This window comes from Dama dama, chromosome 10, assembly GCF_033118175.1.
Source record: "Dama dama isolate Ldn47 chromosome 10, ASM3311817v1, whole genome shotgun sequence".
Classification (NCBI taxonomy): domain Eukaryota; kingdom Metazoa; phylum Chordata; class Mammalia; order Artiodactyla; family Cervidae; genus Dama; species Dama dama.
In genome coordinates this window covers 26,457,687-26,473,113 of record NC_083690.1, presented here as the reverse complement: position 1 = coordinate 26,473,113, position 15,427 = coordinate 26,457,687, and the positions used below count along the sequence as shown (strand labels likewise).

The window sequence follows — 15,427 nt, the reverse complement described above, 5'->3', positions numbered from 1 at the left end:
TGATATTAGTATCAAGACTACTAAACATAGAAATATTAAAAGACACATTTAGAAGTTCATTTTTAGTGTAGAGCAACATTAAAGAATGATGTTAAATGTAAGTGAAGAGTATCAAGTCACAAGCTGTATGGTTTCACTTCTGTGAGGTACTTAGAGTTGTCAGAATGGTAGAGACACAAAGTCCTTGGTTGTCAGGGGTGGAGGGGTTGTGGAGAGTTACTGTTTAATGGATACAGAGTTTCAGTTTTCTAAGATGGAAAGAGTCATGGAGATAGATGATTGGGGTAGTTGCATGTTATGAATATATTTAACACCAGTAAACTGTACACACATTGTATGAATGTAAAAAATGTAAAACAGTTTAAAGAATTAAACACTGGGCACTCATTGGTGTGTTACTTATTGATGGTGACTTTTTTGATGCCTGCTTATCGTCACCACCACACCCCGCTTCCTAGAACTTCAGATTGAGGACCCTTGACTCTTATTCTTTTACTTAGTTCCTTGGCTTACTGAAAATACCTCTTTCTGACTGCTCCCCAACCCTGAATAACTTGTGACTCAAGCTCGTGGTTTTATAATAAAATCCTGATTTTTGCCCCTATCAGAGAGGAATATTTTTCAGAAGATGGACCCCATGCATCAGGGTCCCATGGATGCTCTTCAGAGGTGCACATGTCCAGATGCCCTCAGAGCTGCAGTGTCCATCTGTGGGCAGCACCAGCAAGTTGTCTTATACCCACTTCCCCAGTTGATTCTTCCGCTCAGTGAAGTGTGGGACCCTCTGCGCTGTTGGATTGAGGGAGCAAAACATGCACCATCTTCCCTGGCATGCCCCGCAGACCTGAGTCCAGGGTTCCTTACAGAGCAGGCACAGAGAGAACTTAGCCAGCTCTCTAGGGTTTTTTTTTTTTTTTTTTCCAATGTTTAGTCAGAAAGGAGTCTCTCTAATGGAAGAGCAGTCTCCCGTTTCCCAGTAGAGCTGGTGATATTTAATGTTCATTTGTATGTAGTGAGCCCTTGGGCAACCAGGGGGCTCAACATCTTGCTTCTTAAAGAATTGTGCTGACAGTTAAAAATACCTTAATCTATTGTAGAAACTTGTGTCCCCCTTTCCCAACCCCACCCCAGTGTTTTATCATGAACATTTCATATTTTCAGAAAGTTAAAAAATTGTATAGGTAATACCCATGTACCCATCACCTAGATTCTACAGTGAAATTTTGCTATATTTTATCATATGTCTATCTACCTGAAACATTTGCTTATTTTCCATTTTTTAAAATTGTGGTAAAATACACATATAATAACAATTTCCATTCTAATCATGTTGTTGGATGTATTATATTCTCCGTTGGATATTTATATTGTTTTCAAAAAGTTTGAGACTGTAGGTAGTGCTTTAGTCTGTGTCTTAGTGTATAAATCTTTATGCATATCTCAGATTACATCTTTGGGATAAAATTGAAAACCTGGTCTTGATTCTTTTTTGATTGGAAAAAAGCATGTCCTCAAGACCTTTGTTGATACCTTGTCCATTGTGTCTGCTTTAGTCCACAAACTGAGTGTGGTCTCACTCGTACAATTCTTCTTTGCCAACAGATTGGTCAAAGTCACTTTGTATGGATCTCAGATAAAATTGTACAACATTGAGACTGCCGTGCCATCAGTATTGAAGCCTGATCTCATTGATGTGTAAGTATAGTTAGATGTTTGTGTATTCTCAGAAAGACTTGTTCTCTGCCCCCAAATGGCTTTATAGATAAAAAGAGACTGTAGTGGCTGTTGTGAAAAGATGAAAAAACTCCCTCTCCAAACCCCGAAAGAGAGAAAGCTTGTTATATCTGGGGACTGGGGTGGCTGGAGTGAGTGGAGTTCATCAGGCAGATGAGAGCTGGGAGCGGAGGGTAGGTATATGGCGTAGGCATTTCAGGAGGAAAGAATAGCACATGCCAAGACACAGAAGTGATGCAGAGTCACACAGGTAGGGGTGTGGGGAGCAGCTGGTGTGGTGGGAGGCGAGGCTGCATAGTGAATGCCATGAATCGTGTTCTGAAGACCAGTGACTGAAACTGTAGGGTACAGAAGAATTGCATGGGGAACAAATGCCCCTAGAGATCCTGACTATAGCAGGATGGTACGAGGCTTTGGTATTTGCATATTAAACAAGAACCCTAAGTGATTCTGAAGCCGGCCGCCCAGGGACCACACTGAGAAACAGTATAGACAGTGGGAGACCATTAGGAAAGTGACATAGGGACGGGGTAAAGGAATGGGGATTGGAGATGGGGCCCTCTCCCAGAGATTACTGCCTGGAAGGCTTGCTCTCGGCTGGAGAGGCATTCTGCCAGATTCAGCCCCGTGCTAGCTTTTAAAAATAGTTTTACTGGAGCACAGCCCTGCCCATTCATTTACATTATTACCTATGGCTGCTTTTGCACTGTAGTGGCAGAGTAGTTAACAGTTCTGAGTGATAGTGGATGGCCTTCAAAAACAAACATTTATATTCTGACTTTCTTCAGAAAAAGTCTCTGATCCCTGTTCTAGAGCATTCTGGAGCTTCAAATTAGATACACAGAAAAAGAGTCTCATTTACTATGGTGGTTTCAAAAAAAATTTTTTTTTAATATTGCTCTCCTTTTTGAGAATTTAGAGAAAGCTTCTTCCAAGAAAGACGCTGATTTGCTCATAAACACGCCTTGCACACAATTTCAGAACGTTTTAGTGTTCCTTCCTTTAGGCTTAAGGAGCTGTATAAATGTAAAAGATTGGCTGAAATTCTTAGACACCCCTTTCACAGGACAGACTTTGATGCCTTTCTCCTTACTTTTCGTACTTTTTGATCACTGGATTCTAAAGATAAAATACAAAATAACTGTTTCGTCACAATGAATACCAAAATCCAAAAATTTACAGTTTCTTACTGTAAAGTATTTAGTACCTATTCTTACCTAACTTTTTAGTTTGGAAAAGCTCAAATTTATAGAAAAGGGGGTAATAGAATGAACACCCATATACTATACTCTCAAGCTCGATTCATCAGTGATAAATATTTTGCCACATTTGTTGTGTGTGTTTGTTTGTTCTGTTTTTGCTTCTCTCTCTGCATACACATTTGCATGTGCATGCTCAGCAGCTCAGTTGTGTCTGACTCTTTTGCGACCCTATGGACTGTAGGCTGCCAGGCTCCTCTGTCCATGGGATTTTTTCAGGCAAGAATACTGGAGTGGGTTGCCATTTCCTGCCCCAAGGGATCTTCCCAACCCAGGGATCGAACGTGTATCTCCTGCACTGCAGATGGATTCTTTATCACTGAACCATCAGGGAAGCCCCACACATGTGCACACACATACATGTTTTTTGTGTGAACTATTTGAAAATAAATTGCAGACAACACATCATTTCACCTTTTATATCCTTCAGCATTTATCTCCTAGGAACATTCTTCTGTATAACCATAATACATTATTAACACTCAAAAACTTTCATAGATGCAGTAATGTCATCTCCTGTTTTTAAGCATATCTATATGTCTGTATATTCCGGTTTCCCTAGTTGTCCCAGGAATGTCCTTTATACGTATCTATCTATAGATGTATATATTTTAGATCTAGGTTCTAACTAAGGAATCTCATTATGTGTTTCTCTTATAGTCTAGACAAGTTAGTTCCCCAAATTGTGTGTTTGGGAGGGGTAGGGTGGGGGGAGAGAGTTACTTTTCGGAGATTCACGTCTGATTTTTTTTTTTTTTTTTTAAGAAAAGCTTAAAAATCTTGATTTGTCTAGTTTTTGTCTGTATTAGATCAGGGTTAAACATTTTAGCAAGAATGTTATATATGTGATGGTGTGTCCTTCTTGCATCATGTCTAGAAGGCCTTGGAGGTCGATTTGCCCTGGAGTTATTGATGCTAAGTTTGATTTTTAAATAGTGTCTGCATGTATCCTTGCTTTTCCACTGAAAGGTCCCAGAAGCAGTGATACCACAGAAGCAGTGCTCCCTTTAGTATTCAGGCTCTTGGTTTCTGAGATACATTCTCCACCAAAAGGAATCAGAGCTTCTTGGAGAAATGCTACAAGTCTGGGGCAGGCTGACCCTGAAGAATCTTGTTGAGCCAACTGGGAAGGCTGGGAATGTATGAAAAGGACACGGGGGCCAGCTAGAAAGGGCGCTTCCTGGTTAGCTTGACAATGTGATCATCCAGAAAGGATAGAAATGATTGAATATACAGCATCCATATGGTTAGAAAAGAAGATCAGGGAGAGAAAGTTCTTTTTACAGAAGAATATAGCTAATGAAAAAGAATTAGAAAATTCCCTCGTTTGCAACCACCAAGTTTTAAGAATGATGTAGGCATGGATTCTCAATGGGTATTTGTTGTGGAGGGTGTTACTTATTTATGGAGTCTCAAAGTATCACCCCACCCAAAAACTTACTTACTAATTTTTTCAGAAAAGGGAGAAATGACCCATTTATGTTTATTAGAAGGTCTCATGTTTTGTAAGCTCTGGGACAACTACCTCACTTTTTCAAAGATTTACTCTTTTTGGTGAATTGTGAGCTTTTATGATGTAAAAGAATACACAGAAGAACTGTACAGAAAAAATCTTCATGACCCAGATAATGATGATGTGATCACTCACCTAGAGTCAGGCATCCTGGAATGTGAAGTTAAGTGGGCTTAGGAAGCATCACTGCGAACAAAGCTAGTGGAGGTGATGGAATTCCAGTTGAGATATTGCAAATCCTAAAAGATGATGCTGTGAAAGTGCTGTACTCAATACGTCAGCAAATTTGGAAAACTCAGCAGTGGCCACAGGACTGGAAAAGGTCAGTTTTCATTCCAGTCCCTAAGAAGGGCAATGCCAAAGAATGCTTAAACTACCGTACAGTTGCACTCATTTCCCATGCTAGCAAAGCAGTGCTCCAAATTCTCCAAGCCAGGCTTCAACAGTACGTGAACCATGAATTTCCAGATGTTTAAGCTGGATTTAGAGAAAGCAGAGGAACCAGAGATCAAATTGCCAACATCTGTTGACTCATCAAAAAAGCAAGAGAGTTCCAGAAAAACATCTATTTCTGTTTTATTGACTATGCCAAAGCCTTTGACAGTGTGGATCACAATAAATTGTGGAAAATTCTGAAAGAGGTGGGAATACCAGACCATCTGACCTACCTCTTGAGAAATCTGTGTGCAGGTCAGGAAGCAATAGTTAGAGCTGGACATGGAACAACAGACTCGTTCCAAATAGGAAAAGGAGTACATCAAGGCTGTATATTGTCACCCTGCTTATTGAACTTATATGCAGAGTACATCATGAGAAATGCTGGGCTGGATGAAGCATAAGCTGGAATCAAGATTGCTGAGAGAAATATCAATAACTTCAGATATGCAGATGACACCACCCTTATGGCAGAAAGTGAAGAACAACTAAAGAGCCTCTTGATGAAAGTGAAAGAGGAAAGTGAAGAAGTTGGTTTAAAGCTCAACATTCAGAAAACTAAGATCATGGCATCCAGCCCCATCACTTCATGGCAAATAGATGGGGAAACAGTGACTGGCTGTATTCTCTTGGGCTCCAAAATCACTCCAGATGGTGACTGCAGCCATGAAATTAAAAGACGCTTGCTCCTTGGCAGGAAAGTTCTGACCAACCTAGACAGCATATTAAAAAGCAGAGACATTACTTTGCCAACAAAGGTCCGTCTAGTCAAGGCTGTGGTTTTTCCAGTGTTCATGTATGGATGTGAGAGTTGGACTGTAAAGAAAGCTGAGCACCAAAGAATAGATGCTTTTGAACTGTGGTGTTGGAGAAGACTCTTGAGAGTCCCTTGGACTGCAAAGAGATCCAACCAGTCCATCCTAAGGGAGATCAGTCCTGAGTGTTCATTGGAAGGACTGATGTTGAAGCTGAAACTCTGATACTTTGGCCACCTGATGTGAAGAGCTGACTCATTTGAAAAGACCCTGATGCTGGGAAAGACTGAAGGTGGGAGAAGAAGAGGACAACAGAGGATGAGATGGTTGGATGACGTCACCGACTCAATGGACATGAGTTTGGGTAAACTCTGGGAGTTGGTGATGGACAAGGAGGCCTGGCGTGCTGCAGTCCACGGGGTCACAAAGAGTCGGAAGAGACTGAGCGACTGAACTGAACTGAACTGAACTGATGATGTATATTTTGTTGCGTGTATGGTGCAGTACAACATCGGCAGAAACTGTAGTCTTTGCTCCTTTAAGCCTCAGCCAGATACCATGTATGGTGTGGTGGAAGCTTAAAGCTGAGAGTCTCGTATCAAAGCTTATTTGTAAAGCTCTAATTCCTGGTAGCTTTCTACATCCTGGTCTATAGTTAGGGATATAAAATTTTTACTATTTCCCAGTCTAACACATGATCACTTGAATTCTTGGATTCTGGCTTTATTATTTACCATTCTCTCACCTGACCCCGTGTGTATCACAGAAAGATTGAATGAGATCTGATAGACGTTTGCTAACTGCCTTCTGGGTTCCAGGCAGTGGTGGCAATATTTAGATGATGGGTTTTAACTTTAGGTCCTACGGGAGCAAGGAGGTTTCCAGGCTATCATGAGTGTTGTAGATTGGTAAATGCGATGGGTGGAATTCTCTCCTCCTGTGAAAGTAGGTTTAGTGTTGATGTATTCTGACCTTAACCTTTAACACACCTTCTCTCTGTTTGCAGGCACGCTCAGTCCCTGGCTGCCCTGCAGGCGTACTCTCACTGGCTAGCACAGTACTGCAGCGAGGCACATCGGCAGAATACCCAGCAGTTCATTTCACTCATCTCCACCACCATGGATGCAGTCACACCTCTCATCACCACCAAGGTCTTGAAACAGCGAAGGCTGCATCTCTTCTCTAACTCCTCGTCTGTCCTCCTCTTCATATACCCATTTATAATGCCACTTAAGACCCGGTTCTTACTGCTGTGATACAACTATGTGCCATTTCATGTTCCTTTTCAGTTCTAGTCCATATAAATTCAAATATACCAATTTTTTCAGTTCTCTGTCTCCCACAGATACATGCTCATTGTCTAAAAGTAAAATACTATTCAAATGTATAGGCTAAAAAATTATGGTACTCTTTAATTCCTTCCTCCAAAACATTTTCCTTTCCAGGGTAAGCACTGTCAACCATTTGTTGTATATCCTTTAGACTTTTTCCAATTATCATATACATAAGTAAATGTTTGTAGACAGCTGGAGATATATTAATATCTTCTTTTGTGTAACAGTGTGCCTTGGAGACTTCTACATGTGTCAGACAAATGTAGCGTGTGAAACTGACCAATGCTATTCTGTAGTGGGGATGTATGATAACTCTTCTGTTGATGTAAATTAGATCCTTGTCTGTACATCCTTGTAGGATAGGTTCCTAGAAGTATAATTGCTGGGTCTAAGGTTCTATCCATGTAAAATTTGATCGATTCTAAGCTCTCCTCTAAGGAAACCACCAATTTATATTACTAAAGCATATAGATACTTTTTTTCCTTTTTTCTTTTTCTGGTAGTTTTAATCATACATGGCATTCTGTACCACTATTAACAGAACAAGGTGGTGTTTTCAGTAAGTTCTTGTGTATTTATAATTATAATTTGTAAATGAGTTATGATAATCCTGTGAGGGGGTTGTTTCAGAATTCACCTATCCATTGCTGATCTTTTAAATTGTGTCCGTTTGTTAAGAGTTCATTACAGATAGTTTTGAAATGTGTGTACTCACGACTATAGCTTTATCTTTTTAGGTAATTTGCTTAGAATAAGTGGGATGATAGGGTTCAAAGGTTAGGGATATTTTTTGGTTTTAGGAAATTATGTAATTTTTCTAAATTATTCTACATACCACTGGCTTTTTGGTGTGCTGTTGGACTGCAGTCTTATTAGCATCTGGTCCTGTTTTCTTTCTTTCTTTATTTTTTATTTATGCATCTGGTCCTGTTTTCAAAGCGTCTTCGCTTTTGCTAGATAATTTGAAAGGGAAGGATGGTACTTAAACCAAGGGTTTGATTGGCCTGTTGAAGTGAAGGAAGTAGGCAAGCCTGGTGTGATTGATGGACTGCAGAATGGGGGTTAAGAGAGATCTCAGCTTGACTAGAGTAAGAAGAGTCAGATGAACAATCCCGTTGTTTGAATGATGCCAAGGAGTTTGCTGTGTGGTTTAAATGCTGACGGGGAGCCACTGTAGTTTCATGAGCTGAGAAGTGACTGGGTTCAAAGATACTAGTGGCTGAGAACTAGAAAATTAGACAGTGGTCTTGGTTTGAGGGCAGGAGCTATGGATGTGGCAGGGAAGAGGAAACCTTGTTACTGGGCATCATTATAGGAAAACTTCTTTGAGACAGAGTCTAGTTGACGTAATTTGGCATCAGGCCCTGCATTCAGCTCATGGCTGCCTCATCCAGTTCTTCTAATACCAGTCTCACAGGAGACGTCGTGAGCTGACATGTCTTCTTCACTCCCCAGGTCCAAGACAAATTGCTGCTATCTGCATGCCACTTACTGGTCTCACTGGCCACCACTGTGCGACCTGTCTTTCTGATCAGCATCCCTGCAGTACAGAAAGTATTCAACAGGATCACCGACGCCTCTTCCCAACGACTTGTCGATAAGGTGAGGCCTCAGGGCTCCCCTGGGATCCCCAGGGCCATTTGGCTCAGGCTGAGAGGCTGAGGAAGAAGAACCTAGCCTTTCGTCTTGTACTTAGAGCTTACAGGCCCTGCCAGCGTACATGGATTTCTTACATGTATGACACTGATGCATACAGTGCTCTCTTGTTATGACCTTCCTTCCCAATACGGTCAGCGTGCTTATTCAGACATAAAAAGTTCCTCCCGACAGGCCTGGTGATTGTGCTGCTTTGAGAGCTGGCAGTTTGGCTGGTGCTGGGAGAGTCCTCTCTGTATTCTTTGTGGTTTAAAAGAGTCTGCTTTTATTGTTAAATGTTTGTTTTCTTAGGGTTGAGACACTCCAGACAAGTATGTTCTAAAATCCTCTGGGAGGCTCAGGCTAAAAGTTTAAAAGCAATGAAATGGGGGCGGGGTCATAGCGGAGTCAAAGCAGTTACTTAAAAGTACCTGGACTGTGAATGTGTTGCTTCTGACTTGTCCCCAAGGGCACATTGAGTGTAAAAGACTCTCAACAGCAGTGTTCTGAGTAGCTTCTCGGTGGAGGATATCCGGAGCAGGCAGCCAAGGGACAGGTTAGATTCAGCGTCGGTGATTTCTCCCCCTCTTAACGCTTCAAGTAACAAATCAGAGGGGAAGTGCCAGCAGTAAGAGTGATGATTGAGGCTGGCCTTCAGATGTGCTGGGCCTAGATTTGGTGGTGTTTCTTCCGTTTTCCCCTCCTTCCTGGATTGTTCCAGTTGGACCCAAGTCCCAGGCCCAGGTTTTAAGAAGGGAGCCCAAGGCCTGAGCTCAGCGTGTGTGGTCAGTGTCAAAGGTCATGTCAGGTGCAGCCGCTCTGCTGTCCATGTTGGTTGTAAACTTCTGCTGGATGGATACCCTCGGGTCTCTTCCAGGCTCAGGTGTTGGTGTGCCGAGCCCTCTCGAACATCCTGCTGCTTCCGTGGCCAAACCTCCCAGAGAATGAGCAGCAGTGGCCGGTGCGCTCCATGAACCATGCCAGCCTCATCTCTGCGCTGTCCCGGGATTATCGCAATCTGAAGCCCAGTGCTGTCACCCCACAGAGGAAGATGCCCCTGGATGACAGTAAGTGGCCCCAAGGCCAGGGCAGCCTGGGGAGACAGGTAGAGCTGGCATCATTCTTCCTTTGTAGCAGATGGGCTTTGCATCTGGGGCTCGTGGGTGAATTCATCTGCCCACCATCACCCAGCTGCTCAGCCAGGTGACTCAGGTGACCCAGGTGACTCAGGACATCACATGGACCTGTTCCCTGAATGCAGGGTGCCCGTCTCTTATTTAAAATGTCAACAATAAGAAATAAGAAATACAACAATGTCAACAATAAGAAATACATCCATTTGAAGACCCTATTTGATGATGCCTTCTGTGGGTAAAAACCCTTTAGTGATTATTGATCCATCTCAGGTACTTGCATAAGCAGTCACAGCAGTTCACTTCTCCACACTGGGAAACAGGAAACTATCTTTTGACTGTTTTTAACCTTTCTCAAATTATAAATGTTTTAGAGGCTTTGAAAGAGCTTGGTATCTTCAAAAGTGATAGAGCTTGGTATCTTCAAGTTTGGTTGTTTATATTGAAGAAGGGAGAAAAAGAATTCAGTTGTTCAAGTAAAAGGCATCAGATTTCTCTGAACAATCTTCCTGAAATAACAAATATTACAGAAATAGTTTGTAAATTGTCTATTTTCACAGTGAGAAAATAATAGAACATTTTTGGATGATGTCAACAAAAATGCTTTGTCACATATTAATAATATATATTCAACATTCTTTTTAAAGTACATTACTTTTACAAGTAAGAATAATATCATAAGCTCATTATACAAAAATACTAGAATAGTATACAGATGGAAAAGGGAACTCTTTAAGTCTCACCATTTTTAGTATTTTGGAAAGTAACCCTTTTAACTATTTTGTCGTTCTCAGCTTTAGTAATAGTCAATTCTTTTACCAGCAAGAGCAAGTTTATTCATGAATAGCCAGAGGAATTGCAATTTTCAGGTTATGAGGACTGTGGCGGACCATAGGCAGATTCAAAGAGCTAGGAAGGGGCACTTGTTTTTATAGGGCAAAGGGAGGGTTGAGAGGATGTCTGTAATAACCAGAGTCCATTGAAAGAAGTTGGGAGTCCAAAATATGAGGGCTTCTCATTGGTTGGGCTGTTACAGTCTCTGCTTAGCTGAATTGTCTTGAGAAAGAAGAGTAGTTTTCTCCTTCCTGCTGGATGAAGTGGGTAATACCTACCTGTTTGGAGTAATTGACAGTGCATGGTAGGGAGTAATAGCTCCCCCTGCAAGCCTGTCTTGACTCCTCTTGTCAGTTCATTTCAGTTCAGTCGCTCAGTCATGTCCAACTCTTTGCGACCCCATGGACTGCAGCACGCCAGGCCTCCCTGTCCATCACCAACTCCCGGAGTTTACCCAAACTCATGTCCATTGAGTCGGTGATGTCATCCAACCATCTCATCCTCTGTTGTCCTCTTCTTCTCCCACCTTCAATCTTTCCCAGCATCAGGGTCTTTTCAAATGAGTCAGCTCTCACATCAGGTGGCCAAAGTATCAGAGTTTCAGCTTCAACATCAGTCCTTCCAATGAACACTCAGGACTGATCTCCCTTAGGATGGACTGGTTGGATCTCTTTGCAGTCCAAGGGACTCTCAAGAGTCTTCTCCAACACCACAGTTCAAAAGCATCTATTCTTTGGTGCTCAGCTTTCCTTATAGTCCAACTCTCACATCCATACATGAACACTGGAAAAACCACAGCCTTGACTAGACGGACCTTTGTTGGCAAAGTAATGTCTCTGCTTTTTAATATGCTGTCTAGGTTGGTCAGAACTTTCCTGCCAAGGAGCAAGCGTCTTTTAATTTCATGGCTGCAGTCACCATCTGGAGTGATTTTGGAGCCCAAGAGAATACAGCCAGTCACTGTTTCCCCATCTATTTGCCATGAAGTGATGGGGCTGGATGCCATGATCTTAGTTTTCTGAATGTTGAGCTTTAAACCAACTTCTTCACTTTCCTCTTTCACTTTCATCAAGAGGCTCTTTAGTTGTTCTTCACTTTCTGCCATAAGGGTGGTGTCATCTGCATATCTGAAGTTATTGATATTTCTCCCAGCAATCTTGATTCCAGCTTATGCTTCATCCAGCCCAGCATTTCTCATGATGTACTCTGCATATAAGTTCAATAAGCAGGGTGACAATATACAGACGTGACGTACCCCTTTTCCTATTTGGAACGAGTCTGTTGTTCCATGTCCAGCTCTAACTATTGCTTCCTGACCTGCATACAGATTTCTCAAGAGGTAGGTCAGGCAGTCTGGTATTCCCATCTCTTTCAGAATTTTCCACAATTTATTGTGATCCACACAGTCAAAGGCTTTGGCATAGTCAAAGGCTTTTGGCATACTTTTGGAATGCAAAAGCAGGAAGTCAGGAAACACCTGGAGTAACCGGCAAATTTGGCCTTGGAGTACAGAAAGAAGCAGGGTAAAAGGCTAATAGAGTTTTGCCAAGAGAATGCACTGGTTATAGCAAACACTGTCTTCCAACAACACAAAAGACGACTCTACACATGGACATTCACCAGATGGTCAACACTGAAATCAGAGTGATTATATTCTTTGTAGCCAAAGATAGAGAAGCTCTATGAAGTCAGCAAAAACAAGACCAGGAGCTGACTGTGGCTCAGATCATGAACTCCTTATTGCCAAAATCAGACTTAAATTGAAGAAAGTAGGGAAAACCACTGGACCATTCAGGTATGACCTAAATCAGATCCCTTACGATTATACAGTGGAAGTGAGAAATAGATTTAAGGGACTAGATCTGATAGAGTGCCTGATGAACTATGGATGGAGGTTCATGACATTGTATAAGAGACAGGAATCAAGACCATCCCCAAGAAAAAGAAATGCAAAAAAGCAAAATGGTTGTCTGAGGAGGCCTTACAAATAGCTGTGAAAAGAAGAGACGTGAAAAGCAAAGGAGAAAAGGAAAGACTTCTCTTGTAGTTAAGGTTTATTATAATTCCCCGTTGTCTTCCCTTTTCATTTGTAAATATATTTTATAGTTACATAGCTGTATAAGAATGGCTGGCTTAATAAGGGCATACTGTGTGCTGGGCTCTTGTTTTGGTGATCTTGTATCCTCATCACCTCTCTGGCTGTGCCAGCATCAACCTTCAAAGTCTGGTATTTGTCTAATCCTGGTTCTAAGTGTTTTACATTCAGTAATTCATCGAATTCTGATACCAGCTTTCTGAGTTAGGTAATGTTAATTATCCTGCTTTTATCCATGAGGAAATCAAGGTATGTGAAGATTAAGTAATCTGCCCAGGGATTAGATACAGCTGCTGTGGAATCATGTTTTATAAAGTGTAATGATCTTCTTTTCTCACTGTATCTCACATGCACTTATATCAGGTAGCATAGGCTACGTTAATACTGGGTGGTGACAGACAATCCCCAAAGCCTTAGTGGCTTAAGGCAGGGAAAACACTTACTTCTTGCTCGTACTACATGTCCAGCTTGGGTCAGGGGTTTGTGGGGGTCATACTTACTCTGCTCACTCAGGGACCCAGGCTGGTGATGGCTCTGCTGCAGTCTGTGCTTAACCTGGGAAGGGAGCGTGGTGTATTGTGCAGTGTTCCTAAAGCTCTCGCCTAGACGTGACACTTATCGTTTCCTCTCCCGTCGCATTGGCCAGAGTGAACGATTATAGGGTCAGGGCTTAACTCCAGAGGAGGGTGGGAAGAGTGATGCCACCAGGTGAGAAAATATGTGCTGAGCGTAATGGAAAACCATAGGTAACATTTGTTGAGTGTGTACCGTGTCCCAGGCACTGGGCTGAGAACTTTATGTACGTTATGTCATCTTGCTTTCCCCTCATGCTGCAAATGATAAATGAAGGCCTGGAAAGATTTTCCAACTTTATACTTTGAGAAGTTTCCAAATCTACAGAATAGTTACAAGATTGAGAAAATGAGCAACTATGTATCTTTCACCAGCATTCACCAGTTGTTAGTATTTTGCCACGCTTTTGTTCTTCCCAACCTCACAAACTTTTTCTTTTTAACTGAGCCATTTAAACGAAGTTGCTGACATCAACACTTTATCCCTAAACACTCTATCTTTGAGAACAAGATATTCTGTTATGTCACCAGAGCACCCAAGCTGAGGAACAATGTTGCAGTAAAGTCTTTTAACATATAGATCACATTTAAAATTTCCCTAGTTATCAAAATGTCCTTTTTGCTTTTTAAAAGGGTTATTTTCAAGAATCATGAGTTATATTTAGTTGTCACATCTCTTTAGTCTCTAGAAAAGAAATGTTTCTAGTTTTTTTTTTTTTTTTTTAATGACATTGGCATTTTTAAAGCATCCAGACCTGTTTTCTTGTGGAATGTCCCATACTCTTGTTTCTTCTGATTGTTCCCAGCAGTTTTTGGCAGGAGTACCACCTAGGTAGTGACTTGTATTTCTGCTTCATTGCTTCTGTTTGCCTCATTATTGCTGATGCTCAGTGTGGTCACCATCTTCAGGCTGTGTCTGCCAGTCTCTCCCCTGTTAAGGTAGCCCCTCCCTGCTCTCCACCCCTACCCAGAGCCTGGCAGGCATAAGTTGCTCTGGATCATAGAGAAAGTGGTGGTGGTAGGAATCAGATTTGGGTCTGAATGGCTTCATCGCTTATCATCACATTGTCCTTGTCTCCTCGAGAGCACTGTCTTTTAATGGTTTTATATCATCGTATCCTGTGGAGTACCAATGTCCATATTTCCTATTTTTGCATATTTAGTCCATTTTCTTATTACTGCCTAATTGAATGGAACTTTTAGTCTTCCACTTGGACATTTTTGCGAATAAATCTTGGTTCTTGTAAGTGTCCTTACACAGCAGATTTTGGTCAGTCTCTTGACTCTTTGCTCTTCCCCCTAAGCTGCCTCCCCTGTGCCTGGTGTCCCTGGGGTGGCGTCTCCCCAGCGCAGTTTTCCGGCTCAGTGAGTGCCTGCGGGCTGGCAGTGCGGGGAGTGAGCAGCTCCTTCAGGAGCACAGGTGCCTTTCCTTCGGCTTCTGACGCCCAGGGACCAGCCTTCAGTGGGCCAGGCCTGTGGGAGCCATTGTTCTCTTTTTTGCCCAGTTCCGTGAGGGAGGTGGTGTCATCTCCACATTCCCAGGTGAGGAGACCAAGGTTCAGAATAAGCAGAGTCAGGAGCCAACACTGGTTCCACCCACCTCTAAAACCCAGATTCTTTCTGTTGTTTGCTTCTCTGAAGCTGCTGTGGTGCCCAGAGGCTGGTGGGCTCTGGAGGTCAGGGCCACCCAGTGAGCCTTGCCAGGTGGAGGCTGGTGCTCAGCCTAGCTCTGCTTCGTCTACTGGAGCTCCACCAGGGTCAAGTCTGCTAAATTCAGGCTGAGCCCGGGACCTGCTTCTTGAGGCAGCTGATGGGAAGAGAAACCCCACTGGAGCTGGGGAATGGTGACAGCTTCCCTGGGAAGCTCCTGATATGCTGGGTGCTTTGCTGGAATCTCTCTGAAGCTTGTCTCTAATCCTCACAGCAGCCTCGCATATCTGGGGGCTGTTGGCCAACCCTGGCTTGCTGATGAGGATCCTTCCCCCATGTGGAGCAGTGTTGACCATGTGCAGTTCACAGCCAGGCCCCCTGCTCTATCCTCTGAGATCCTGCCTGTTTGCTGGCCACACTGCCTCTGTTTCCCCTGTGTGCTGTGTGGAGTCATCAGTGAGCTCCTGCCTCAGGGGAG

At 42.6% G+C, this 15,427-nt stretch overlaps 1 protein-coding gene across 3 annotated transcripts in view; it reads left to right on the top strand.

Annotated features, from left to right (window-relative positions):
* XPO6 (exportin 6) overlaps nt 1-15,427 on the top strand; it is a 109,203-nt gene that overhangs the window by 82,731 nt on the left and 11,045 nt on the right. For all 3 annotated transcript variants that reach the window (XM_061153077.1, XM_061153076.1, XM_061153075.1), the window contains 4 exons: nt 1,603-1,695; nt 6,703-6,847; nt 8,486-8,632; nt 9,543-9,732. In XM_061153077.1, the coding sequence (XP_061009060.1) occupies nt 1,603-1,695; nt 6,703-6,847; nt 8,486-8,632; nt 9,543-9,732 (575 nt within the window). The remainder of the gene's footprint in view (nt 1-1,602; nt 1,696-6,702; nt 6,848-8,485; nt 8,633-9,542; nt 9,733-15,427) is intronic.